Source organism: Equus asinus, unplaced genomic scaffold (genome assembly GCF_041296235.1).
Source record: "Equus asinus isolate D_3611 breed Donkey unplaced genomic scaffold, EquAss-T2T_v2 contig_3, whole genome shotgun sequence".
Classification (NCBI taxonomy): domain Eukaryota; kingdom Metazoa; phylum Chordata; class Mammalia; order Perissodactyla; family Equidae; genus Equus; species Equus asinus.
Window position 1 is genome coordinate 632903 of NW_027224960.1, and position 26037 is coordinate 658939.

General features: G+C 50.6%; 1 protein-coding gene across 2 annotated transcripts; it reads right to left on the reverse strand.

Annotated features, from left to right (window-relative positions):
- Window positions 1-13578: 13578 nt before the first annotated feature.
- On the reverse strand, window positions 13579-15333 carry LOC139043576 (ral guanine nucleotide dissociation stimulator-like). Of its 2 annotated transcripts, XM_070503565.1 has the most exons (4): window positions 15011-15333; window positions 14514-14635; window positions 14217-14308; window positions 13579-13882 (listed from the first exon to the last, which is right to left on the reverse strand). In XM_070503565.1, exons 2-4 carry the CDS (start codon window positions 14621-14623, stop codon window positions 13821-13823), a joined length of 264 nt encoding a protein of 87 aa, XP_070359666.1. In that variant the 5' UTR covers window positions 14624-14635; window positions 15011-15333; the 3' UTR covers window positions 13579-13820. The 2 variants fall into 2 exon arrangements, with proteins under 2 accessions (XP_070359666.1, XP_070359665.1); XM_070503564.1 differs by lacking the exon at window positions 13579-13882 and having other exon boundaries at window positions 13971-14308; window positions 15011-15303.
- Window positions 15334-26037: the final 10704 nt, after the last annotated feature.

Genomic DNA, 26037 nt, shown 5'->3' on the forward strand with positions numbered 1-26037 from the left:
GACCAAAAAACTGACTTCTGTGGCAGGAATTTCAGACGTTGTGACATGACAACAGAGATGATATTAGAAGAAAGGCTTATCTGCATAGGTCGTATTTTATCCCACTTATTCAACAGACCATCTTGGCTTTTGTGTATCACCCGTAAGTTTCTCTTTAGTCTAGGTCAACTCCTGCCTAGTTGCTAGAATAATCACGTTTAAATACAGTTTACACCTTTTATCATGCTGTATACCTGAAGCGTTTATTACTTATCACTTCCCATCTAAACTCTTTAATCTAGAACTTGAAGTTGAAGCTAATCTTGAAGGAGATATTAAATACGTATTAAATGAATGAATTAGAATCTTCTGATCCCACCAAGCTGATCTGCATATGGCCTGTCCACTCCTCTCGTCATTAGACTACCATTCCAGCCACTGCCACCATGACTTTCACCCCTGTCCAAAACTAGCTTAATTCTTATTAAGCTAACACAATATGAAGCCTTAACAGGCTTAATTTTTATGTCAGCCTGACACTGGTTACTCCATGGTAATATATTCCCTTAGTGTTTGTGCTGTCAGTTTGGACTGGGTTAATTCATGCCGAAGTTCAGACAGATGTTTCAAACTGCACTTCATTGGTTAGGTGCCCCTTGGTGGTACCATAAACCGAATGCTCATCTGGTCCTCCACTTTCACAGACTCTGAAACTAGATCCATTCAACAAATACTTACTAAAGGGCTTTGGTGACCCAGGCACATTATTAAGACTAATATTGTTCGTGTCCTTAAGGATCTGACAGTCTGATAGAAGAGAGAGACAATTAAACAAGAGATTGAAGAATGGTGTGATAAGTGCTGTGAGGCAAGAAGTACAGGAGTGCTAGGGAGCTCGCAGCAGGAGCCCCCAGCTAATCCAGGGGGTGGCCTCGGCTGGGACATGGGGGACGATGAGGACCTGGACAGCAAAGGGCACGTGAGACCGAAGGGCGCAGCAGTTAGCGCTCGTTCCCACCTTCACCAGTAGTTTAAGTACCAGGCTTTGAATACTTACTAACTTATACAAAGTACAGTTAGTATAAGTAAATGAGAATGTTATTATAAATATCCAAGTCCCCAAAGAAGTATCAGAAATGGAACTTCAGTGTGAAGAAATAGTTGAAGAGCCCACTAAGCCCCTGCCGATAGCGTGTTCCATTTTGCACAGCAGGCAGCAAGCTCTTTCCTCCCTCTCCTCGGTGGATGGCCACTGTCTAAATCTCTGTGACTCTGTCCAGTACTGGCCTCTGCAGGGCTCACCGTGTGAAGTCTCAGGTTCATCACCACATCCTAAGTCACAGCTCTTGACTTGGTTGGTGAACTCAGAGTTAACTTGATACAGAGTGTTGACTCCCACCAAGCTAATTTACTCCACCCCAACCACAGATAGAAAGGGTTACTTTAACCTCTGGGTGCCTGAAAGAAGGCTGTATGTACCCTACACACACTTCTGTCAGAGGACTTAGAACCTTTTTTCAGTTTTTTTTTTTTTTTTACAGGTTTGTCTCCTATTAAATCAGCCCCTTAGGGGTGGGAGCCTTGCCTTGGTCATCTTTGAATCCTCAGCACTTTGCACAGGGCATGGAACACAGTAGGCATTTAATAAATGTTTGTTGACCAAATCAGGAGATCCTCTTCCAGTATCAGAAAACTCCTTGCCACTTAAGAGTTCAGATCTTAGACTGCTTCATCTGTCTCAGTCAGCGCGGGCTACTACAGCAAAACACCATAGACGGAGGGGCTTAAACAGCAGACGTTGACTTTCTCACAGTTCTAGACACTTGAAGTCCAACAGGAGGGTGCCAGCACGATTAAGCTCTGATGAGGGCTCTCTTCCTGGCTTGCCGATAGCCTCCTCTCCCTGTGTCCTCACATGGTGGGGAAATAGAGGGGTTTGGGGCAGAGTGTGCAGCCTCTCTGGTCTCTTCTTATAAGACACTAATCCCATCATGAGAGCCCCACCCTCAAGACTCGTCTAAACCTAGTCACCTCCCAAAGGCCCTACCTCTAAATACCATCACACTGGAGGTTAGAATTTGCTGCGACACAATTCAGTCCACAGCAGGGGTGTCAGAGTTCCAAGGATGGTGCTAGATAAACAGAATAAATTCTTGTTCTTCAGTGCCCTTTTCTCCTAGGGCTGGTGTCATCCATCTTCCCTCTGAGAAGCTCTTTTTTTTTTTTAAGCAGACTAAGTTTCAGCTCTTTAAGTATTAACTCCAAATAACCCTGATGAGATTTGAGTGTCCTCAAAATTTCCTCAGCCATAGATTTGCAAATGATCTCATCCATTACATTCTTTAAAAATAATATTATTTTTTCTGATTACAAAATAATATATTTCCATTGCAGAAAATTTAGAACACAGAAAAGTGCAAAGAAGAAAACTGAAACTACTCTTAATGTAAACACCCATTTTATGATTCTTTTAAATTTTGCTCTTACAGTTTTGGGAGGTGTCTTATTTTCAGAAAGATATATCATCCACTGAATTAGTTGGGTGAAAGGTAACATAAATACTTTATATTTGAGTTCCGTGAAGATATATAGATTGAAGAATTTTTGTTGTCTATAATGAATGCTAAGCTTTCCAAAAAAATCATTTATTCACCTGGTAATATTCAAATATTCACTTTGCAATGAATAAAACAGACAAATCCCTGCCTTCATGGAGCTTATGTTTTAAAATCCATTCATTCACTCACTCGAAATATTCTCATAACATGCCTACTATGTGCCAGGCATTATGGTTGCTGGGGAATACAGTGATGAACATGATAGTCAAGGGCTCTGTGTGGTGGAACTTGTATTCTAGTTGGGAGATTGACCCTGTGGGGAATACAAATATGAATGAGACATGATACTTGCCTCCAAGAACCTTACAAGAAAATAAAATATGTACAAATAGCTGTAATCCAAAGGAAGGATTCAGAGTCTGAGTGAGGGGAACTTCTTAAAGGAGATGACACTTGAATTGGACCTTCAAGGGTGGCTATGGTTTGCATTGGTGGGTTAATATTAGGGAGTAAGGTGAAGAAAGGATTAAGTAGGTGGAGGGCCAGTATATTAGCAAAGTTTAAAAACAGTAAAGCTTAGGATATAGTAAATGATTGACACTTAAGGTTGATAGAATTAGTGAGAGGTAAGACTGGAAGAGAAGATTGGCACTTAATTCATACCAAATATATCATTAGCCAAATTTCTATTTTTATTGAAGTGCTTTCAGAAGTACAGAACCATTTATATAGAAGATATTTTAAAAACTATTTTTGGGGCCGGCCCCGTGGCTGAGTGGTTAAGTTTGCGTGCTCTGCTGCGGTGGCCCAGGGTTTCGCTGGTTTGGATCCTGGGCGCAGACATGGCACTGCTCGTCAGGCCACATTGAGGCGGCGTCTCAAACTCCACAACTAGAAGGACCTGCAACTAAGATATACACCTATGTACCAGGGGGGATTTGGGGAGATAAAGCAGGGGAAAAAAAAAAAAAAAAAGATCGGCAACAGTTGTTAGCTCAGGTGCCAATCTTTAAAAAAAAAAACTATTTTCATCATATTAAATTTATTGAAAACTGCTGTCATGAATAAGGTTCTCCTTGTTCCTCAGAAGTTTTTTGCTTTCAGTGGCATTGATGCTAATATAAACAATTTAATTATTTTTAAGTTGCTGTTAATTTTTTACGAGAAAAAATATCAGATGTTTCTTTAGATGTTGTTTAATCCATTATTAGATGTTCATCACATTGTCCTTAAATAAATGAAGGACATTATTTTTTAAACATTTCTGAACGTATTTCTATATGAATAATTTCTGTAGTTCTCCGTAGCAGGTGGGAATTGCTTCATGCCATTTTGGGAGCAAGTAACATCACAAGTGTTAGTTGACTAACTCAAATCTGGCCTGAGCCCTCTGACCTGGTGAGAATTCCAAAACGCCATTTGTTGATGTGCCCTTCACTTCTTTAGATGGACCCGGAAGCACTTCACCTCCAGCAGTCCACTGCATCTGAGGCACAGAGCCGTGCCCTGGAGGTCATCGGACTTCTCTCAAAGGTCCTTCCTCCCAGTATCCTTGGGGATCTACCTGCTTTCCCTTTCCCTACCATGAGAACAAAGCGTTTAACCCTATAAGCACAAAAGACTTTGTCTACTCTTCTAAAACAAGGAGGAAAATAACTTTCCATCTTTGCTGAGATGTCTACACCATGCTGAAGGTGGGAGGGGGTTACAATGAAAAGAGAATTTCTCATTGTCACCCAAGAAAGAGTTGTAATCTGAATCAGACCTTAAGTGATAAATAGGAAAAGGAGAAAGAGAACACTGCCGATAGACAAACTAGAAAAAACACAGAGGCAAAAAGGAGTACTGTCTGCAGGAGGAAAAGTTCGGATTATCACAAGAAAAATTAGATACAAAAGAGCAGTTTGTCCTTCTAAGAAGTTTGGATATTCTCCCATAATAGTTGTTTTTGTCTATATTTTAGGAAGCTTGGAGATTCCATTAGAGGAACCTTATAGACAACCTTTGGGATTGAGAAATCAAGGCTTCTGGGCCCACCTTCAACCAGAGCAGTTCTGCTTTCATTTGTTTCCTATGAAGGTTATTTTGTGAGGGGGGAAAAGCCAAAGGTTCTATACTGATAACAGGATATTGTGTTTACTTTGTACCAAGCCCTATTCCAGACACTTGCCAGGTATCAATTCATTTATTCTCACCACCACATCCTTTACAGTGAGAAAACCGAAGCTCAAAGAGATCATGTAATTGCCGGTGGTCCCATAGCTAAAAAGTGGCAGCGCTGAACTTTGAACCCTGACGGTCATGACCCCACAGACTATGCCCTTTTACGATTGCACTATACTTAAGCTGATTTAAGGGGAAATACGATCTGAGTTTTGATAAATTACTTCTGGCACGTGCAGCCCCTGGCGCTGTTTTTGGGCTAACGGGCTCTGTGACGTCAACTCTGTCCCTGGACTTGTATAACCCAGTAGGTCAATAGTCAGAAAAGACTGAAAACACATCAGGCGGTCCCAGGTGATCCTGGAACCCACGCCTCCGCAAGCCGAGGCGGCCGCCAAGCCACTGGAAGGCGCCGCCGCCGCCAGCCCCGCCCCGCCCCCACCGGCCTGCACCCTCAGGCCCCGCCCCCGACCCCCGACCCCCGACCCCTGCCCCCTGCCCCGCCGGCCTGCCCGCCCGCTCAGGCCCCGCCCCCGCCCCGCCGCCGCCACCCGCCCCGCCCCGCCCCGCCGCCCCCGCCGCGCCCGCGGCCTTCAGCCTGGCCCCGTGACCCTCGCAGAGGTCCGCTCCTGGCGGCTTCTGCCAGAGCGGCGCGCGGTCTCCGCGGCGGTTGCTGGGTGCCAGGGCCGCTCCTGGGGCGGCGGGGGATGCTAAAGGAATTGTAGGTAGGGTCCATTTTTCTCGACACTGCCCCTTTCCAGGCCCCGGGGCACCAGCGCCTCGTCCCCCGCGCTGGTCCCTTCCGGCGGCCGCGGGAACGCCGCTCCCCCTCCATTCGAGGGAGCGCCCGTCTTCTCCCCACGACGCGGGGCACAGCCGCGGACCCCTCCTCTCCCCCGACTCGGTCCTTCACGCCCTCGCGTCCCTCGCATCGCTGCTCCTGTTCGCTGCCTCCTCTCTCTCGTCTTACAGGTACTCACAAGTAAGAAAAAAGCGGGTCTGTCAGTCCAGACCGCACAATCCATTTTATTCAGCGCAGCCTGTTGTACAAATAGTGAATACCTGCACAGGAGCCTTCACGCGCGCCTGTGACTGGAGACGTGGCCCAGGATTGGCTGCTGATGCAGGGAGAGCGCTCCTCCGTGCTCCTTCACCCTGCCCCGCTCCCGGTGTTGGCTTTCTCACAGTGGACCGCGCTGTAGCTCAGTGCGTTTAGAGGATGGGACAGCTGTTGCACATGCACCGTGTGTCAGGCGCATCATTTAGGAGGCCGCCCAAGAGCTCTGCAGGCCCACGCCAGGCCCCTGACGCCCTCCAAGTGTGCCCTGTAGTCTGTGACAGATCAGACGCAGTGATGGAGAGGGCGATTGGCCCGGTGGCACTGAGGGAGGCCACACCCTACTCCCTGGTTTTTCGCAGGGAGGTAAATAGAACTGTTATTTGTGCAATACAAATGCAGAAAATTAACAGATTACTATCACATCTAAAACATTAATGCGCCAAACGTCTTAGTCGTTTGGCACATTATGAAAACCTATGAAATGCTATTCATATTTGTTACTTTCTATGAGTACCAGAATTTATACTTGTGTTTCTGTCAGTTGATTCTCTCTTGTCATAAGCTCCTGCCCATTACCAGACAAAAAGAAAGAGGCAGGTGCAGGGATAGTAATATATAAGGTAACATTTTGATAGCAGTCCTCTTTTTGTGCATAATTTTCATACTCATCCTGTTTATACACTCTGTGAGATAGAGTTAGTTAACAAAACTCCATTTTACTGAAGAGGGAACTACATAATGACATTGAACAGGACCTGGAACATAGTAAAATATGCATTCAGTATATATTTGTTGAAGAGATAAATGGATAAGATTCTCAAGGAGCCATGCCTTATTCACCTTTGTAATCCCGACACCCAGAGCTAAGTCTAGCAATAGTAGCCCCACAAATATGAGTCAGAGAAGTTGAGTGACTTGCTCAGAGATGGGCATATGTCACATCTTTTTAAGGAATCTACTGCTTTGCCAAGCGTTGTGAATACAACGGTAAGGAAGACTGGTAAGATTCCTGTTCTCATGGAGGTTAAATTCTGGTGAACAAAGATAGAAAATAAACAGGTAATATATGAACAAGGAAGTGTTGATAATGGTGAGTGCAGTGAAGAAGTAAAACCGTGTGAAGTGAGAAAGACTAGGGGAGGGGTTACTTTAGATTGATTGGTTAGGGAAGGCCTCTCTGAGGAGCTGACATTTGTGCTGGCCTCAGTGATATAAAAAAGCCAGCCACAGGGGCTGGCCCCGTGGCCGAGTGGTTAAGTTCGCGCACTCCGCAGCAGGCGGCCCAGTGTTTCGTTAGTTCGAATCCTGGGCGTGGACATGGCACTGCTCATCAGACCACGCTGAGGCAGCGTCCCACATGCCACAACTAGAAGAACCCACAACGAAGAATACACAACTATGTACCGGGGGGCTTTGGGGAGAAAAAGGAAAAAATTAAAAAATCTTTAAAAAAAGCCAGCCACAGAAATATTTGGGGCCAGAGGATTTCAGGTAAAGGGAACTTCAATTGCAAAAGCCGTAAGGTATGAAAGAGCTTGACTCTTTCAAGGAACATCATAAAGACCGCTGTAGCTGGAATGTAGAGACAGCGGTACAGGATAAGCATGAAGAGATAGGGAGGGGTGAAATCAGGTAGTGCTCTGAATCAGCCATGGCAATATACCCATGGTATACATTTGGAATGTATGTAAAGTGTGATGAGAAACTAGTACAGAGTGTTTCGGAAGGGAGTAATCTGATTACTTTATGAAAAGGTTTGTTCCACCTGTCATGTGGTGAATGGGTCATAGGGATGGGGAGCAGATTAGTAGCAGAAGACACTTGCAGTAATCCAGGAAGGAAGGAAGGACAGTAGCTTGGGCTAAAGTGGTAGGAAGTAGATGACTGTGAGATAGATTTGGAGGCAGAGCCTACAGACTTGATGATGTTTTAAATATAGAGGTGAGAAAAAAAAGGGGAGCTCCTGATTTTCATCTTGAGCTTGAGTGGATGGTTGTGCCCTTTACCAAATGGAAAAGACTAGGGAAGAAATAGTGTGTGTGTGTGTGGGGGGGGGGTATATTCTTGTTTTGCTCACCTTAAGTTTGATGTGCTTATTAGAAATCTAAAGTAATTTGGGAGTCGAGTTCTGTGTAAGGGACGAAAGATAAAAGTTGAGAGTCATCAGCATGTAGGAAAAACTACCTATAGAAAGTGTGTTTGTAGAGTATTCCAATGATCAGAGGTAACGCCGAGGAAAAGAAGCAACCAAAGGAGATGGAGAAGGAGTATCTGGTGAAGAAAACCTGAAGAGTATGATGACTTAAAAGCCAAGACAACAAAGCATGGCCAATGGTATTGAAACATGCTGAAGAGTCACGTAAATAAAGAGATCTGACCATTGGATTTTGGCAACATATGGTGATGTGCTCTGACAAGCACAATGAAGACGAAACGTGACGTGAAGAAATGGACATAGCACAGACTTCTCAAGATACTTTACTATGAAGAGTTGAGAAACGGAGGTAACAGAGGAATATGTGGGGTCAAATTAGGGTCTTAAAGATGGGGATAAAAAGGCTGATGGGAACGATCCAGTAGAGAGGGGGAAAAATTATAGTATAACAGAGAATGTGTATATTAGAGGAGTAAAGTCTTTGAGGAAACAAGAAGGAATAGGATCCAAAGAACTTGTATGAAGTATTGGCTTAGAAATATGAACATAAAATTTACAGTAATAGGAAGAAAGGTAATGAGTATAAGTAGAGATGCAGGTGGATGGGTAGATTCAGTGATTAGAAGGTGAGAGAGTTTCTGCCTGATATTGATTCACTTTTTCTCAATGAATTATGAGCATGATCAGTAAGAGGAGACTAGGGATGTTTGGGTAGGCAGTTTAAGGGGCAAAGGGAAAGTAGAAAATAATCATTGGGAGGACAGAAGGCAATCATACTTGTCTTAGTCTGGGACGCTGTTATAAAAATACCATAGGCTTATAAAACAACAGAAATTTAAGAATTTTTTTTTCTCTAAGTATACTTTTTTGGTGAGGAAGATTGGTCCTGAGCTAACATCTGTTGCCAGTCTTCCTCCTTTTATCTTTTTTCCTCCCCACAGCCCCAGGACATAGTTGTATATGCTAGTCGTAGGTCATTCTAGTTCTTCTATGTGGGATGCTGCCACAGCACGGCCTGATCATAGGTCCACACCCCGGATCCAAACTGGCAAACCCCAGGCCACTGAAGTGGAGCACACGAACCGAACCACTCAACCCTGGGGCTGGCCCCTAAACAACAGAAATTTATTTCTCACAGTTCTAAAGGCTAGGAAGTCCAAGATCAAGGTGCCAGCCTATTTGCTGTCTGCTGAGGGCCCAATTCCTGGTCCATGGATGGCCAAAAGGGGCAAGGGAGCTCTCAGGGTCTCTTTTAATAAGAGCCTTAATCCCATTCGTGAGGGCTCTGCCCTCATCACATAATCACCTCCCAAAGGCCCCACCTTCTAACACCATCACGTTGGGGGTTAGGATTTCAGCCTAAGGATTTTGAGAAGACACAAACATTCAGTATATAGTAATACTAGAGGAGCATGGTAGCATCGCTGGGCTCGATGGAGTGGCCATTTGATATTTGTGGCCTTCTGAGTGTGTGGCTGAGATAGGGTGGAAAAAAAGATGATAGGAGCCAAGGAGATCAGGAGCTGAAAGACCAGAGTGTGGGGTGGGTAGACTGCCTGGGGATTAGTGGTTAGGTTCGTAGCTAAACTAGTTCTTGAACCCAATCTCCTGACTTTGCAGCTCAGTGGGTTACCATTTTACTGAGAAGTGATTCAGATCATTACTCTTTTGTGCCACTTACCCTTCTAGTTAATATAAAAATAAAAAAGTAATTGTGGCCTGATTTTTTTTGGTCCATATATCCAAATTCTAGACTTCATAGGCTGGTGCTTCTGTCTCTCTTGTCCCTTTAATATTTACTTGTTAAATTTTTTGGCTTGGTTTTCCTGGTGTTGTGGGGTGTTTTTTTTTTAACCATTTCCATCAATATGTGTTTATTAAAGTACAGAAGCCTACCTCTTAAATGATAAAGGGAAGGTGAAGGATGAGATTTGGAAATCTCGTTGCCTGTAGAGCTGGGATGACCAGTGACAGGGAGGCCTGATCTGTGTTCACTCTAATAACAATCGTAATAATGGCATTTGGATAGCCCTTTACATTTTGTGCTATGCTTTTATTTTCTCATATCTCATTTGACTTTGTAACTAACTTTTTCAGATGAGGAAACTGAGGCTCAGAGGGGTTAAGGCTCTTGGCCATGGACACAGCCTAGTAAGCGGCAGCATTATTACACTGTTCTGATACTGAGGCTCACGTTTTTCACTGCAGAAATTTGCCTAAGTGTTTACACTCCATTATATCCAAAGTGATATCAAAGAAAAACTCTGCTAGGTAGAAAGTAATGGCTGGGTGCAGTCCTCTTACAATGCAAAAATTGTTTGTATATGTTTAAAATCCAACAGTTAATGAGATTAGATATTTATCTACCATCCACTGTGTTAGGTAATTCAAAGAACTCGGAAATGATTATGAAATTTAAACTGGTAGGGAAATAGATGGAAATGCAAGTCATTAAGAGACATTTCTTGGACCGTCTCCCACATACCTTATGTGCTTACACAATACCCTGAATTGACTAAATTCTATATGCAGAGGAGAATGCAGTACCAGTGACATAGCGGACTCTCAGTGAATATTTGTCAAATAAAAGAATGATAATAGTTAAACAAGCAATTACAGTAGTAAGGTGGATGCTGTGAGAAGGGGTAGATGCTATGATAAGGATGCATCCTGGGGGCCGGCCAGGTGGCATAATGCTTAAGTTTGCACACTCCCCTTCGGTGGCCTGGGGTTCACAAGTTCGGATCCCAGGCATGGACCTATACACTGCTCATCAAACCATGGTGTGGCAGCATCCCAGATACAAAATACAGGAAGACTGGCACAGATGTTAGCTCAGTGGCAATCTTCTTCAAGCAAAAAGAGGAAGATTGGCAACAGATATTGGCTCAGGGCCAATCTTCCTCACCCCCCCAAAAAAAAAAAAAAAGAATGCAAAGTGAAGAGAGCTTCCACAAGAAGGACTTCTTACACTGACATAGAGTTTGCTGAGCAAAAAGCAGGGGTGTGGGGTTAGAAGGCAGCATACAGAATGTAAAGTCTCAGAGATGTGATGCATGGCAAGTTTGAAGAACTGAAATTTCATATGCCTGAAGTTTAGAATGTTAAGTGAAGAATGAAGAGATAGGCAGGGACAAGGTTAGCCCTTATTACAGAGGGCTCTGTAAGCTATGTTTAAGGAATTTGGACATTTTTCTTCTATGGGAAGCCATTGATGAATATTAAGCAGGAAGTTCTCATAACTGCCCTACATTTTAGAAGATTACTCTGGATTGTGGAAATTACACTGGGGAGGACCAAGACTGGAGGCCCTTATGGTGTTTTGGGGAAAAGGTGCTTATGGCCTGGACTGAAATAATGGCAATTTATATGGAGAGAGATGGACAAAGTTTTTAAATATTTAGGAGCCTGATTTAACATGATCGAGTAACTCAGTGGATGTCAGCAAGGAGGGGTAGTGCATAGAAGGAATGACTCCTCGGTTTCTAGTTTGAGCAACTAGGTAGATGGTGGCTCCAATCTCTAAGACAGGAAATTCTCTGAAGAAGGAATAGGTTTGGTGGGGAAAGGTCTTGAATTCAGTTGTGCGTATGTTGAGCTTAAGATACTTGTAAAGACAATCAGGTAGAGATATCCAATGAATAGTTAAATATGCTAGTCAGAATCTCAAGAGAGCTTCTCTAGGCCAGGCTCATTAGCATACTGGTCACCATTAGAGCCACAGGAGTGAAATACATTGCTTAAGAAATGTATGGAGAGCAAGAAGAGAAGAGGGCATAGGGCAGAATGCCGAGGAAGTCTAACATTTCAGTGCGCATTGAGGAATGGACAGAGGAAAAGAAGCCTGTAAAGAAGACCAAGAAGGGACAAGCAGAGGGAGAAGGAAGACAGAGCAAGTGACAAAATGATGTAAGAATTCCAAAGGGGAAGACGACTGCCAGTTTGGTGGTACACCTGCAGGAAGCTTTCCTTGGAGTGACCCTCAAGCGATAGACAGATATCATTTACAAAGAAGAGATGCGGTGGGAAGGTATTCCGAGCAAATAAAAGAAAACAAATAATGCGTGGGAGAACATGTAACAGTTTAATTGACTGAAATGCAGGGTCCAGAGAACTCAAGAGAAAGCTGACAAGATAGTTTGTGCCATGTTGTGGAAAACAGATTCTGGGTAAGTTGTTGGCAACTGTTCTATAGGTGAGAAAAACCAATGTGTTTGGTGCTAAGGGAAAGAGAATAATATAAAGCATACTCTGAACCGTGGAATGCCATTTTATTGTGGAAACAAGATCTAGGCACTTGAAAAGAATATAAATTCAAGATAATATCTGATTATTGAGAACAAACACCAAATACTATAGGAATTTTAACAGTAGCAAAGTCTATTTGAATTGGAATAGTAGTTTTGCCCAGAGTTGTATTTTTCTGATTGAACAATAATGCCAGCTAGTCATTATCTTAAAAAAGAAAAAATAGATCTAGTTTGAATGCTCTTTATAAAGAATATTCTGTTTGTGGGTATGACTCTCAAATTCATTTGTTAAAAGATTTATACTGTAGTTGTTTTTAGTTGATGACCTTTGATGTAAACTCAGACTTGTCTGAAAGACAGCAACAGTTCCAAAGACTTCAAAGGAATACAGCCTCACAAACACAGAATTGATGCACATTGATTTGATTTTGGAATGCTGATACAACCTTGCATACCTGAATAAATTTCCTCTTTGTCCTGGTGTATGATTGTTTTACATTGTTGGCTTCAGTTTTCTAATATTTGTAGAAGACAGTAATTGCTCATTTCTGAGACTTGCTGTTCTCAAGTTTTCCCTACTTTTAAACTCTAGTTTTGCTTTTAGGGTACTGCTGGGCTCATAAGATGAGTTGGAAAGTGTTGTCTCTGGTTATATTTTCTGGAACAGATTGTTGGGAGCACTAGGTTTCTGGAGGGAGACCTGGCTGAGGCCCTAAAAGCTGCATCCCACAGCTTTCCCCTTGGATAGGCAACAAGCAGGAAATGGTATTCGGAGTCAGGGACCAGAAGCCCAGGGGGATCCAGTCTAGGTCAGAGGTGAACAGGGAGCCCCTAGTGGGCCCGAGAAGGAAGAGTCCTGCCTGCCCATGGTCCATGTCCACAGGACCTTCCTCTGGCCTCGTCCTCTCTATGTGCACGTTTTGAGCTTTTGACGGTATTTTCCCCACTTAGAGCTGAAGCCATTGCGGAGACTGAATCAGAAAACAAGGTCCTAATCTATGTGCAAGAGAAACCGGGAAAATGTTCCCTCTTCCGGCAGAGTGTCGAAAGGCAGCCACTGTCCTGGGCAGGACGTGTGCTAGGGACAGGCACGTGCTAGTTTGACAGACACGCCCAGCTTAGTGGTTGTGGCTCTGCCTGAGAAAACGCCTCCAACCGCTTAGTCCCAAGAGGTCGGAGGGGCCCTCTCTGCTCCCGGACAGGGTGAACCACACTGCAATGATCCTGTCCTCGGTGGGAGGGGCACTTGGGCACGTCCTTCAGTAGCCAGGGAGGGGACTGGCACTTCTCCCTTCTCCACATAAACTGAGCCGCTCACTCTGGGAGATTTCTAAATTCGAGGAGGAATGTGAGTTTCTGGATCTGGTTTCCATGAGCGCTGCGAGCGAAAGACTCACACCTCCACTCCCAGGATTAGAAGGAAGCAACAATTTAATATAATACTCAAACGGAGCATTTACCATTGACAACAAAATATGGCCCCGCCAAATAGGGAAATAGGTGCTGGGCAAAAGGGGGGAGGGGGAAGAGGGGTTGGTGCCTTCCCTCGTGGCCAACAGGGGACCCCAAGAAACGGATCACAAAGTTCTCCTCATCAGAATCAGGGGAGGTGGCCCTGTGCACCCTGAGTATCAACGCTGTGTCCCCGCTGTAGCTCAGCTGGTCTCAGGAGGGTCATCGACCACCACCACTGGGCCCTTGGTTGGGGGTCTGGTGTCTGGAGAAAGAGAGGCATTTCCTGAGCGGCCTGCCCTGGAACCACAGTGCACACCGCATCCCGGCCCCCACTGCGCTCTGTGCTCCAGCCCTGTGCTCAGTGCTCAGTCAGCCAACAGCACCCCATCTGTCCCTGACACAGGGGCTGATATTTAGCGTCACCCACTTCACAGAGGAGGAAACCAGTCCCAGAAACGTGAGTGCAATCGCCCAGGACGGGACTGCTCAGCAGTGGAGCTGGAACCCAGGGCCAGCTGTCTGCCTCCCCAGGCCCACGCTCAGCCTGAATGTTTCCTGAGCCCATGGTTTCAGCCACTGCCGGTCTGGACACTCACTCTGGCCTGAGCGGTTCTTCTTGCCTTTGAAGAAGAGTCGAATCTTTCTGACCCAGTGGTATCGGGGCTCCAGCTGGCAGGACAGGCTGTAGCTACAGGACAGAGCGGAGCTGGGAGCTCTCAGGAGCCACACATCACATGTGCATCCTGGAGCCTGCCAGCAGCTGGGGTCGAAGGGCCCCAGGGGTCGCCATGCAGTCAGATCAGGGGCTGACCATGGAGCAACGGCCATGGGCTCTGGAGCTGGTCAGCAGAGAGAGGTTGCCCTGCCCTCCCCCAACTCCTGACCCGACTCACCTCTCCTCCTTGCTCAGGGGCTCCACGGCCTGGAACCAGGCCCCAAAGTGCTCGTCGGGCTGCACGGTGTACAGATTTGCAGCCTCCTGGAGCAGCTCGATCTCGTCCATCAGTTTGAATTGCTAGGACAGAGCAAGCACAGGATGCCCACAGGGCCTGAGTGGGGGACCCTGCAGGGCTCGTGGAGGGGGTGAGGAAGGGGGCAAGGGGCCAGTCTGGGGCCTTTGCCCACTTGGGAGCCCTCCCTCCCTGCGATTCCAGTCAGGGCTTGCCTGCTCTCACACTTGGCCCAAAATAGCTCCTCCTCCAGGAAGGAGTCTTTGATGCCAGCCCTTCCCCCACCCGCCAATGCCATAGGATCCCTAGCTCTGTATATCGAAGTGGGCAAATAAATGTTCCACCCTGGGGATTGGGCCAGAGGGGGTCCTGCCCACTGCGGGGGGGGGTCTCTGATTTCCAACCCCCACCCTCCCCACCGGGAGGCCGCAGCCGCTTACCTCATTCCATTTCCGACAGTTGAGCACATTGCCCTGGAAAGCAGACAGCCGCAGTCCATCAGAAACAGCCCCCTGGGGCCAGCACTAGGCCCCGTCCACACCTCTTGCAATGTTGCACTACTGCCAGTGGGCAGGCCCATCCAGAGCCCGGACTTGGACCTGGGCCAGTCTCTGGGCTCCAGAGCAGGGGGCGCAGAGCAACTGAGGCAACAGACCTTGTGACCCAACCCTCTCTGATGACACGTGGGGAGACTCAGGCCTCAGGCAGGAAGGGACAGCTCAGCGTCTGATGTGCTTCCTGACTGGGAGGGGCCCGACTTCTCTTCCCTCACTGGCAGGGCCAGAGGGAGACGCTGAGTCCAGCTCAGACACCACCTCCTGCGGCCACACAGTCAGGCAGCTCTGAGCCTCATCAGCCCAGGGAACCTGGACGGTGGCTTATGCAGAGCCTGCATCACCCACTGGGGAGATGGGCCTGACACCCCAACTCCCACACGAGGCTGGAGGCCCTGCTGAGAGGACCTTTGCCAAACGCAGAGAGCTCAGGGCTCAGGACAGGACTCTCTCCTCCCCACCCTCAGGAGCCTGAGCCCCCGGACCCACCTCCGGGCTCACTCACCTCCACATAATCCTCCATCGTAGCGTCCAGCAGCTCCAGGGAATGGAAGAACGTCACCAGGGAGGGGACGACACCCTGTGCCGCCATCGGGATGGGCATGGCGATGAGCTCCCGCTCTCAGGTGCCCCCATGAACCTTCCCCTGAAACCCCTCAGCCCAGCCTCCTGCCCACCCCACGCTCCCACACAGAGCAGCCTAGGATCCTCGGGACACCCCAACACACACAATTCCCTCCCCCGCTCCCCGCCAGGAACACCAAACTCCATCAGTCAAGTCCCAGGGCTGGCTGTTGGCCCCTCCCAGGGGCAGTGGCCCCTGCCCTTCCCCACCCCAAATCTGCCCTGCTGCCAGCCCTTCCAGGCCTCCTCCTGCTCACTGCCACTGCAGGCCCGTCATGCTTGGCAGCCACAGCAGATTCGACTGAGGAGGAAGGCCCCTCTCCTGAGGGAGGTCTCCAGCTGGGAGGGGGAGCCCCCTCTCCTCTGACTCCTAGGCCCCTCCCCCACAGTCACCCTCACCTGCTGCCGCTGCCTCTCCTGGGCTCCCTGGCGGGCCCTCTCTGCAGTCTTTAACACGGAGGTCGCCTCCTGTCGGGGCCGAGGACAGGGTCAGTGCGCCCATACTCCCCTCCGCATGTCCCCCAAGGCCCCTGATCTCAGACCCTGGCCATCGGCTCCAGTCCCCTGCTGCCTCTGCTGCTCCCACCTCCAGGGTGCTCTGATTCTAGACCAGTCCCAGCTCCAGGACTCAGCCCTGTGTGACCTTGGGCCTGCCCAGGCCTCCCTGGCCCTCTTTCCTCAGCTGAAAAGTGTGAGGAGAACGTCACCTGCTTCCAGGAGTCTCCTGAGGACTCAGAGTCATCTGCGTGTCATCACTGCTCTCCCCTCACCTCTCGAGGAGGAGCCGGCACAAATCTCCTTGCGTTCCCGTCCTCCCTTGGATGGTAGCACCTCGCTGGGAGGCCTGCACCACTGATCAGTTCCCTCCACTTCCCAGAGGAGGAGACGGAGGCCCCCAGAGGGGCAGTGACTGGCTCAAGGACCCACTGGGAGAGGCTGCTCCCCGTGCCAGCTACAGGCCCTGTCCCCGCTGCCTTCACCCCAGCCCTGGCTCCAAATCTGACCAAGGCCCCGACCTCTGGACTCCAGGGGTGCGTCCAGACCCCAGCTGAACAGACAGGGAGGGGGAGGGCAGGGTGTCTTGGGGGACCTGGCCGAGTGGCCCCGGCCTGCCCCACCCTCACAGGGCTCTCTGACCCCCAGCCTGGGCCAAGCCTTGCCATAGCCTCACCTCCTAGGATCCCCTCAGGATGCTCCCCTCCCCTCTCCTTCTGGCCTCCTTCCAGATCTCCAGCCTCCAGGTTACCTGCACTAGCAGCTCCCTGCTCACGCGTTTCTCTCTCCTGACCCACTTCTTCCAGGTTCGAGAACTCTCCCTGCGGGGTGGGGAAAGAAAGAAAGCAAGCAAGCAAGAAAAACTGTGGGATGCTTGAAGGCAAATCCCATTTGTTTGAGAACCCAGCAGATCCAAACTGCCTGGGGCCTGGATGAGGGATTTCACTGGGGTGTTCTGAGCTCTAAGGTCCCCATGGGACTGCGGAGGGGCCTCTCCTCTTGTCCCTTGGGGCCTCCATTCCCAGATGTCCCAAACAGATCTCTTTGGAACAGTGTTGGTTTTCAGCTGCATAGAGGCTTCTGTTGCTGCAAAGGAAACACCTGAGAATCTCCACCTGGGCTCAAGCCATGATCTGGTCTGGAAGGAAATGAATCCCTGGGATGGAACTGCTGGCTTAAGGGCGCTGAGAGACTCAGAGACCCAGCACCCAGGTCAGCCCCTGTGCCCGGCGTTCGCTGTCTCCCAGGTGGTCTCAGCTGACTTTGGGGGACATGCCGGCCCAAATCAGGCTGCCTGGGCCACCTCACCCTCATGGTGCTTGGCTGGAGAGCAGACCACCCACTACCCACCTGGAAACTTGTCCCCAGGTGTCTTGGAGATGGGCAATGGCACGGCTCTGCAGGGCAGAAAGGATTGTGTGGAGGGAACAGAAGTTCCCGAGGCCTCGACACTCCTGGGGAAGCGAAGAGTTGGAGCCGTGAGGGGGAGCTGAAGCTCTGCTGCCTCTGGTTTCTGTCCCCTCACGGACTTCCCCTGTCCTGGAGGAGACACATGCCCAGGGAAGCCAGGGAGGGCACACCTGCCACCCGATGAGTAACATTGCCAGGCACAAGGATTTGTAGCTCAACACAAGGGAGGAAGTGAGCTTGTCCCCACTGGGACCTCAAGTCAAGGTCAACGTGGCCCTGGCATGAGGGTCAAGGGACAGTCCAGTGACTAAGACCCCAGACTTCAATCCTGAGAGCTGAGAAACAAGAGGCAATTCCCACGCATCCAGACAGAGCGTGCCAAGGCTTACCTCAGCCACCCTGATCCACAGCTCAACCACCCTGGCCCTGTCCCGCGCTGTCATGCTGGGGTCCCCAAGGCAGGTGACGAGGATGCAATTGGCCACGGTGTTGTCGTGCATCACACTGTCACGGACAGTGGGTGCCAGGTACTCTCGTTCCCTGTTGTCGCACTTGGACCAGATGGAGCCGAGGCAGTGGGCGGGCACCAACGTCTTGAACAGCTCCTGCAGAAGATTCGGAGTGTCACCCGGTCCTGCCGCACCCCAGCTCGGCGTCCACAGTCCCCCATAGGCCCAGCAGGGTGAGATCAGAACTGGAGCTCAGGAAGCAGAGCATGTGGCCTGAGGCTTGTGGGAGTCCCTGGGTTTTGTCTGTGTCCACTGAATGCACCCAGTCCAGGATGACCCCGGACACAGTACTGTGGGGAAGGGAGGGGACATTTGCTCCCAGCCCCGTCTCACTTCCTCCAAGCTCCAGAAGGCAGCCCACACATGCCCACCAGAAGGGCCATCATCCACCCATCCCAGTGCCCCTCGAGTCCCACTCCCCATTCCCATGCACATTCCCCCTGAGGCAGGGACAACCCCCGGCTTTGTTTGACTGTCTCCACTGGAGTCAATACACATCACCTTCCTGCTAAGTGCTGAGGCTGTCCGGGCCACCTGCACAGATGGGGGATCCACCCAAGGACCTGGCAGCACTTCAGTGAGTGCCCATCCCCCACCAAAGGGCCAGACTCTGCCCACCTTCCACTCTCTCCCACCTCATTCACCGGCACAGCCACCCTGTACAGCAGGTGCTCTGAGTGTCCATCTCTACTGTCCCCTGTTCTCTAGGGGACAGCGAAGGCTTGGGGAGAAAGAAAGCTGCCCAGGTCACAGTGTTGATAAGGGAGGGAGCAGGGATTTGGACCCAGATCATCGGAATCCCGAGCAGGGAATGGCAGGTGTGGGGCGGCTCATGGCACCGGGAAGGCAGGGGCCACCCGCCCCGCGAGCTCCTCTGCTCACCGCAGCCATCCTCGTCAGCTGCTCTGCCACCAGCTGGGGAGGGAAGTCCAAGATGTTCAGCTTCTCCTCCCGCAGCTGGTCCTCGGTGGTCACGGCCCAGGGGCAGCTGGGCTCTGGGGCTGCCTCTAATGGTGGCCCTTGCTCTGGTCCTGGACTGGCCGACTCAGGGGCTGCTGCCTCCAGCTCTACCACACGTGGTGAGACTGGAGGTGCAGCTGGCTCCAGCCCGGGGGCTGGCACTGGCTCTGGCTCTGGAAGTGGCAGGAGCTTTGGAGCTGGCTCTGGAGCAGGATAAAGAGAAAGTTGCACCCACACACCTGACAGTTTCTGTGCCTTTCCAAAGATAGGAAGGGCTCTACTGCCTCTAAGGGAACGCTAGCCCATGAACCTCAACACAGACAGTCTTCCCAGACTCCAGTCCCCTCACCTTTCCGTTCGGCCTCAATGGCCTTGAGATGCTCCAGGTGGCCTGGCAGAAGGTAGGCATGGCCCTCCACGTGGGAGCCACCAAAGCTGACGTGCAGAGTGGCCAGCTGCAGGGTCCAAGAGGGAAACCCCAGGGGCTCCCTGCAATCCTGCCCTTGGCCCAGCCAAGTTCCCAGCAGGAAATAGATAGCACTGCGTGGAGGCAGATGGGCCAGAGAGTCAGTGGCCTGGCCTTTCCTTAAACACCGTCCTCCCAAGGCACTCTTGTTAGCATCTGCGCCCCTTTGCCAGACCCTCCCCCTCCAGAGGAGGGCCCCATCCCAGCCCTGAGCCCTGGCTGGCTGTCCTGGCTGTGGCAGGCCTGCTCATCCAGCAGGCTGAACACAGAGTCTGTGAGAGTCTCTTGTTCCCACCGATACTCTCCTCCCCAAGGGTCTGGACAGAGCCCACCCAAGCCCTGCATGAATGTGGGCCACTGGAATGAAGACTCCAGCAGATTTGGGAGCAGCTTGCTCACACACCTCCTACTATGGACCTGGCGGTGGTGCTCACAAGGTGTGGATGTGGAGAAAGGGAGGCAGGAGGGGCTGGGACTCTGCTGGGAGTGGGTCTCTTGGGCACAACGCAGCCCAGCCTCCCTTCCAATTCTCAAGGGGCCTGGGACCCATGCACAGCTCTCTTTGAGTCCAGTCCTGCCGGAGTGGAAGCCACCAGAACTCAGCCCTCCCATGGGGATCAAAAGATGGGTGAGATGCAGGGTTCTCCCAGGCCTGACCCGGCCACAGCCTCCATCCTCTCCCCACACCCTGTTTGCTAGAGACAGGAGGCCCTCCTTCTCGACCCAAAGACCACTCACTTTGGGAGGTGGTCCTGTCCTCCAGCATCCCGCACGCAATGGGCCAAGCTGCCTCCATGTGTCCCAAAGGGGATGAGGGCATCGCCCGGGATGGAGGGTAGATGGGACCTGTGAATGATGTCAAGTGTGACTGTCTGACTCTCAGATTAGAGGGGAGGGCCAGGGAGGCTGTCTGCTTCAGTCACTGAGTGACACTTAGTGTGTCCAGAAGTCCTGCTCAGAGTAGGTCCTTCATAGACATTGTTGAATGACCTCCAACCAGAACCACCCCGGGTGTCTGAGTGGGCCTGTGGCCCCTCTGTGGCCCTAGAGATCCCTAAGTGGCTACACCAAAGACAAGCACCAGGACCAGCTGGATGGCATCTCAAACTCCTTGACAGGGTGCTCTCCAGGTGCTTTTCCAAACTCAAAAAGCCACAAGCCAGTGAAGGGAGAGGAAGACTACTTTCCGTGGGGGACAGAGAAATAATCACCACCAGCAACCACAGCATGGCCCACCACCCTCTCTGCAGAGCCGGGCACCAGGGCAGCACCTGGAGGGCTGATCCCATTCATCCCTGGGAGAAGCCTAGCAAGTTCATCCTCTGCCACCCCACCTTTCAGAGGAGCCAACTCAGGCTCAGAGAGATGCGGTGACATTCCCAAGGCAAGACACACAGCTGGCAGTGGGCAGAGTCACCACTGTGCTGAGGAGGAGGCGGGCAGTCACCTGGGAAACAGCTGGTCCAGCACCTGGTGGGCTGTGCTGGAGCCTGAGTAGCTGCAGAGGGAGGTGATGACACTGCGGAGGACTCTGCTGGGGGAGGCTGGCAGCACAGTCTCTGAGAGCCTCTGCATCATGCCTGCCCGGAGGGCACGCATCCTGCAGGCCTCAGTGACAGACAGAGTGGACTCATCTTCACTCTGGGTGGGACGAGGAGGGACACAGAGTCAGGGTCACCACTGCCAACCACCAGCGTTATCAGGGTCTGCAGCTGACCCAGGAACTCCTAGCCCCTCCCAGACGTGTGCGACAGGAGAGACAGGGGTCCCAACTCAGCAAAGTTCTGGGCTCTCAAAGCACAATCTGACTTTGGTCCTGCGAAGGATTCCACATTGATCTCCCTCAAGGCCATTTGCTCGCTGAGGGACAACAGACCTCCGTCTGTGCAGGGCACCAGCCCAGTGAATCCTCAACAGACACCCCTCTCTAGAGAGGAGAACAGAGGCTTAGGCATGCCAAGTGGCTTCTCTAGGTCCTGTGGCTCAGAACTGAGAACCGCCCAAAGTGAGGGCTGAGGGACATCCCCTGTAACTGCCTGAGGCTTCATCAGACCCTGACCTGGAGGGAAATGTTATGTGGCCACCTCACCCCTCCCAGGTCTGGAAACAGTGTACAGGGCAGTGACACACTCTGAGAATCCCTTTGACTTTCAAACACGCTGATGGTTATTTCTTTTACATTAAAGGGAGTTTGGAGACCCTTGTTATCGAGGTTTCATTTTCCAAAAAAGGCAAAATTCAAAGATACTCAGGGCCTATTGGGAAGTGACAACGACATCAACGTTTAATCTTCCTAGGAAAATGCAAAGAGTGCCCTCCTACCCTCCTATGCAGCTGGTGGGGAGGAGCGGAAGTCCAGATTCCTTTGGGAATGGGACTGTGGGACACTCATGGGGGACAGCCCTGTTAGGGTCCCAGGAGAACGGCAGTTTGAGGTTGGATTCTGGGCCGGCCCTGGTCATCTCAGGGGCCTGGGTGGGAAGAACCCTCTGTGCCCACTCTCACCTCAGAGCAGCCCTGGTTATTGATGGTGGCGCGGTGCAGCTGGTCCCTGTCCAGGGAGATGGAGTACCCGAAGCCATCCGTCAGCTCTTCCACCACCTCCTGCGTGCAGCTCTGCAAAGACAGTGCCCGAGAGCCGGGCCGGGAGGTCTGAGGGGCATGCCTCGACTTGGCCACAGGAGGAAACCCCAGCACAGATCAGGTACCGAGCAGCATCTGCATAGACCTCCAGCCAGGGAGGGAATGAGATGACACCTGGATGGCTCGGGACTAACCTATGGGTAGAGGAGCTTGGTTCCCAGCACCCACTCTCCCATCCTGCTAGCCACCACCTAGGCTGGGGACACGACACACTGCCAGGCTTCCAACACCGAGCAAATGGCTCCTGCCCAGGGTGGGTCCCCGCTCAGCACCGCCGTCCATCTCTCACTCCCCTCCGACACACAAGGAGGCTCAAATTGTTGTGTGGGTGGCATCCAGTTGTGGCCTAACCCGGTTGGCTTTCCCTGTGTTACCTGAGTGCTCCTCCTGCCAGTTGGACAGAGGCGGTGCAGGTGAGGGCCAAGCCAGTGTCTATAGTGACTGAAAAGGCTCTTTTTCTTGGCTTTCCTGAAGCCAGAGCCTCCACAACTCGGGAGACAGCAGGAGAACATCCTCTTGTCTTCAGTGTCGCCACTCAAGTGGGCTCAATAGGATGCTATGTCTAGAATGTGGGCGCCTGGAGACCTGTGTGCTAAGTTCTGTTGGGGTCTGTCTCCAAGGAAGTGAGGTCACTTCCTCAAGTTTCCCTTACCTGGGCGCCTTCTTCAATCACACCCACCGAAAACCTCTCTGGGATCTTGGCTGCTCACCCTCCTTGCCCATGTCACCTCCAGAACTGTACACAAATAGCCAGCACAGATCCCAACACAGGACCTTGAGATGGAACCAGGGTTCCAGCTTGAGGACATGCAGCTGAGTTCCGACCTCTTTTTTCCTACAAGCTCTGTGTCCTGGAAATGCCAATGGGCCTCCCAGGGCCTCCTCAATCACCCAACCTGCACAATGGGGACGAGGCCAGAAATATCTCCCTCGGGACGTCCTCAGGTGTAGAAGAGACAATAGCAACAACACCTGTGGTCTGGTTTGCATGTGTCTGATGCACACACTTAGAGATGAAAGAATGACAAGAAGGGGTGGGATGTAGTGTGGAGTACCCCTCAAAACAGGACTGGGTTCCAGCTCTGTGACCTTGAGAAAGTCACTGCCCCTCTGGGCCTCATTTCCAGGTCTGCACCTTTAAGAGGTGGAAATTAGGGGAAATTCAGATACTTCCATTCACTGGCATGAAACCTTGCAAGGTCTCCTGTTTGACTTAGAATCAGACCCAAGTGCCTCGTGTCGGCCTATGTAGTGGGCAGCCTCCACTATGGCTCCTGGTGCTCACTGTCTTCTGCTGTGCACGTCCTTGTGGAACCACAAGTGGTCAGGAGCTGCCTTCTGAATAGAATGCAGCCAAGGTGATGGGATGGCCTGCAACCCAGGGTTAAGAACAAAAAGCCTGGCCCTTCCTTTTTACTCATTGGCTTTAGTCCCCTCCGTCTTTCCCTCCTTCTGTTTCCATCTCTCTCTCTCTCTGCATCTTATATCTCTGGAACTGGGGGAGCAAGTGTGCATGTTTTCAGTTGTCCTATGAAGATGTTCCATAGGAGAGAACGGAGGGAATGATTGGCCAACAGACAGGCAGGAACTCAGACTTTCAGTCCAAACAAACCCCGTCAGCATGCATGTGAGTGAACTTGGGAGCAAACCCTCCACAAGTCGAGCCGCAATATAGCCGCAGCCCCTGCTTCACAGAGACCTTGAGGCGGAGGCACCCAGCTAAGCTGTGCCCCATTCCTGGCACACAGAATTTGTGAGATGTTAAGGATTTGTATTTTCTAGGTGCAATGTCTTAGAGCAGTGTCATCAGAGAGCGACGGGAAAAGCACAGTCTGCCAGTTCCTGCCCTCTGGCCCTGCCTGTCCCCATCTACCCTCCTCTCTCTTCTCAGGCTCCTTCCAGCTCCACTGCCCTCTTTCGGACATTGTCTGGTCAGACCCACTTCTTCCTGTGAGCCTCTGCGCCAGCGGTGCCTTCTCCCTGACACTCAAACTGTTCCCAGACACAAGCAGGCGTGCCTCTCATCTGGCACCCTGCTGACAGCAAATGTCACCCCTATGATGCCTTTCAGAGCCTCCCAGGCACAGGCTCCACTGTCACAGGTCTCCCACCTGCAAGGGCATCTCATGATGTCCTCCTTCTTGGTCTCATCTGGATAAAGTGAGTCCATGAAGGAGGGCTTTCTGCTTGGCGGACGAGGAGGCAGCTTCTTCTGGTTTCCTCAGGATCATGACTGTCTCTTCTGGGCTGAATGTTTCCCCTCCCAAGTCCATCGTGAAAGGAAATTCTCATTCCCTTGCTTTCAAGGGTCTGGTTTCCCCAAGAACACAGGGAGACTGGCCTCTCCCTGGAATGCGGCACCAGCCCCTACACCCAAAGCCAGAAAATTAGCACCCAGCTTGAAACACCACCAGACCCTGAAGTCAATTCCTGCTGAGGTCCCCCATCCATTTTGTAACCCCATAGTATCTCCTGATCTCACCTTTCCGCTAAGACACAGCTCCCAGCCTGCCCTTGGCTTCTTACAGGAACAGTGGGATTTCCCAGAAGCACTCCCAGCCTGGGCAAGAAATGTTTTGAAATGTTCTCTATGTATTTTCCAGGACATGGGATATGGGGAGAAGTCATTTTGGTTGTGTATGTGCAACAGTTTTGATGCGAATAGCATCTTTTTCAGACAGAGATCAAAGAGTGGGGCTACCGGGTGTAACAAGAAAATGGATACACTGAGCCAACGTCTTCATGGTGTGAAGTCATAGGGAGCAAAGAACATGGTTAAGAGCAGAGAATATGGAGCCACAACTTATGTTCAAATTCCACCTCAATCACTTCCTAGATATTGGTAGAGGGCAAAGTACTTACCTCATTGGTGCCTCAGTTTCTTCGTCTGTTGTTGGCAAGAAGGATAAGCGTACCTAATTTGTGAGGATATGGAGACTGCTAAAGGAGTTAATGTTTCAAAACACTTGCAACATCCAGCACATTGCATGCCCTGTACGCATACATTACAAATGAAATGTAAATGTTCTTCTGACGCTGTCTGTTTGCTCCAGACGGGAGACTAGGGGCTGGAAGGATGTAGACAGCACTCCCTGAGACAGGATGAATCGATGAATGAACAACCCTGTTGAAGGCATTACCAATGGCAAATCCGCCTCCCTATGGACATTCCCAAGGACAATCACACCCAAGCATCCCTCCTCCGTCCTGCATCGTCTTCTGGGATTCTATCCAGGAATCACGGGGGCTTCTTGAACCCTGGGACCCACACCCACCACAGGTTCTCTTCTGTCTGACAGCAAACCCCAGGCCTTGTCCTAATGGCTGCAGCCCACAGGCTCTGAACTCAGATCCTTTTCTTCACTTGAGGGAGACGTGTCATTCCCAGAGCTGGGCACACAGAGTGTCAGCCTTGGAGGAAATGCCTCCCTGGCCAGTGGCAGGTGGAAGAGCGCCGTGACGGAGTAGGATTTGTGGAGAGTCCTCCAGGTGTGGTCAGAAGGGGCCCAGCCAGGGCATTTGTCAGCAAGGTCTGGTTGGTGGACCTTGGTGGCAAAAGAGTGGTGGGGACAGCATGTTTTAGAGTTCCTGGCATGAGACAATCCACAGGATGGTCATGAAGTCAGAATCAGCCTAATGAGGTCCAGCGCAATGCACTGTCATCTGTTCCCTGACTGGCTCACTAATCCAGGAGTGATTTACAAGGGCGATATTCGTGTTCTACCATCTTTTCGTTGATTGGCAGGAGCTAGTATTCTTTACGAAACTTGTGTACTTTTACATAGGAAAGGATAGGTGAGTTCTGT

Excerpts from the sequence above, each read along its gene's own strand:
- LOC139043576 (XM_070503564.1), bottom strand. The coding sequence starts at position 14,623 with ATGGACGAGATCGAGCTGCTCCAGGAGGCTGCAAATCTGTACACCGTG. Across the intron at positions 14,309-14,513 it reads CCCCTGAGCAAGGAGGAGAG|CTACAGCCTGTCCTGCCAGC; the intron begins GTGAGTCGGGTC and ends TCTGTCCTGTAG.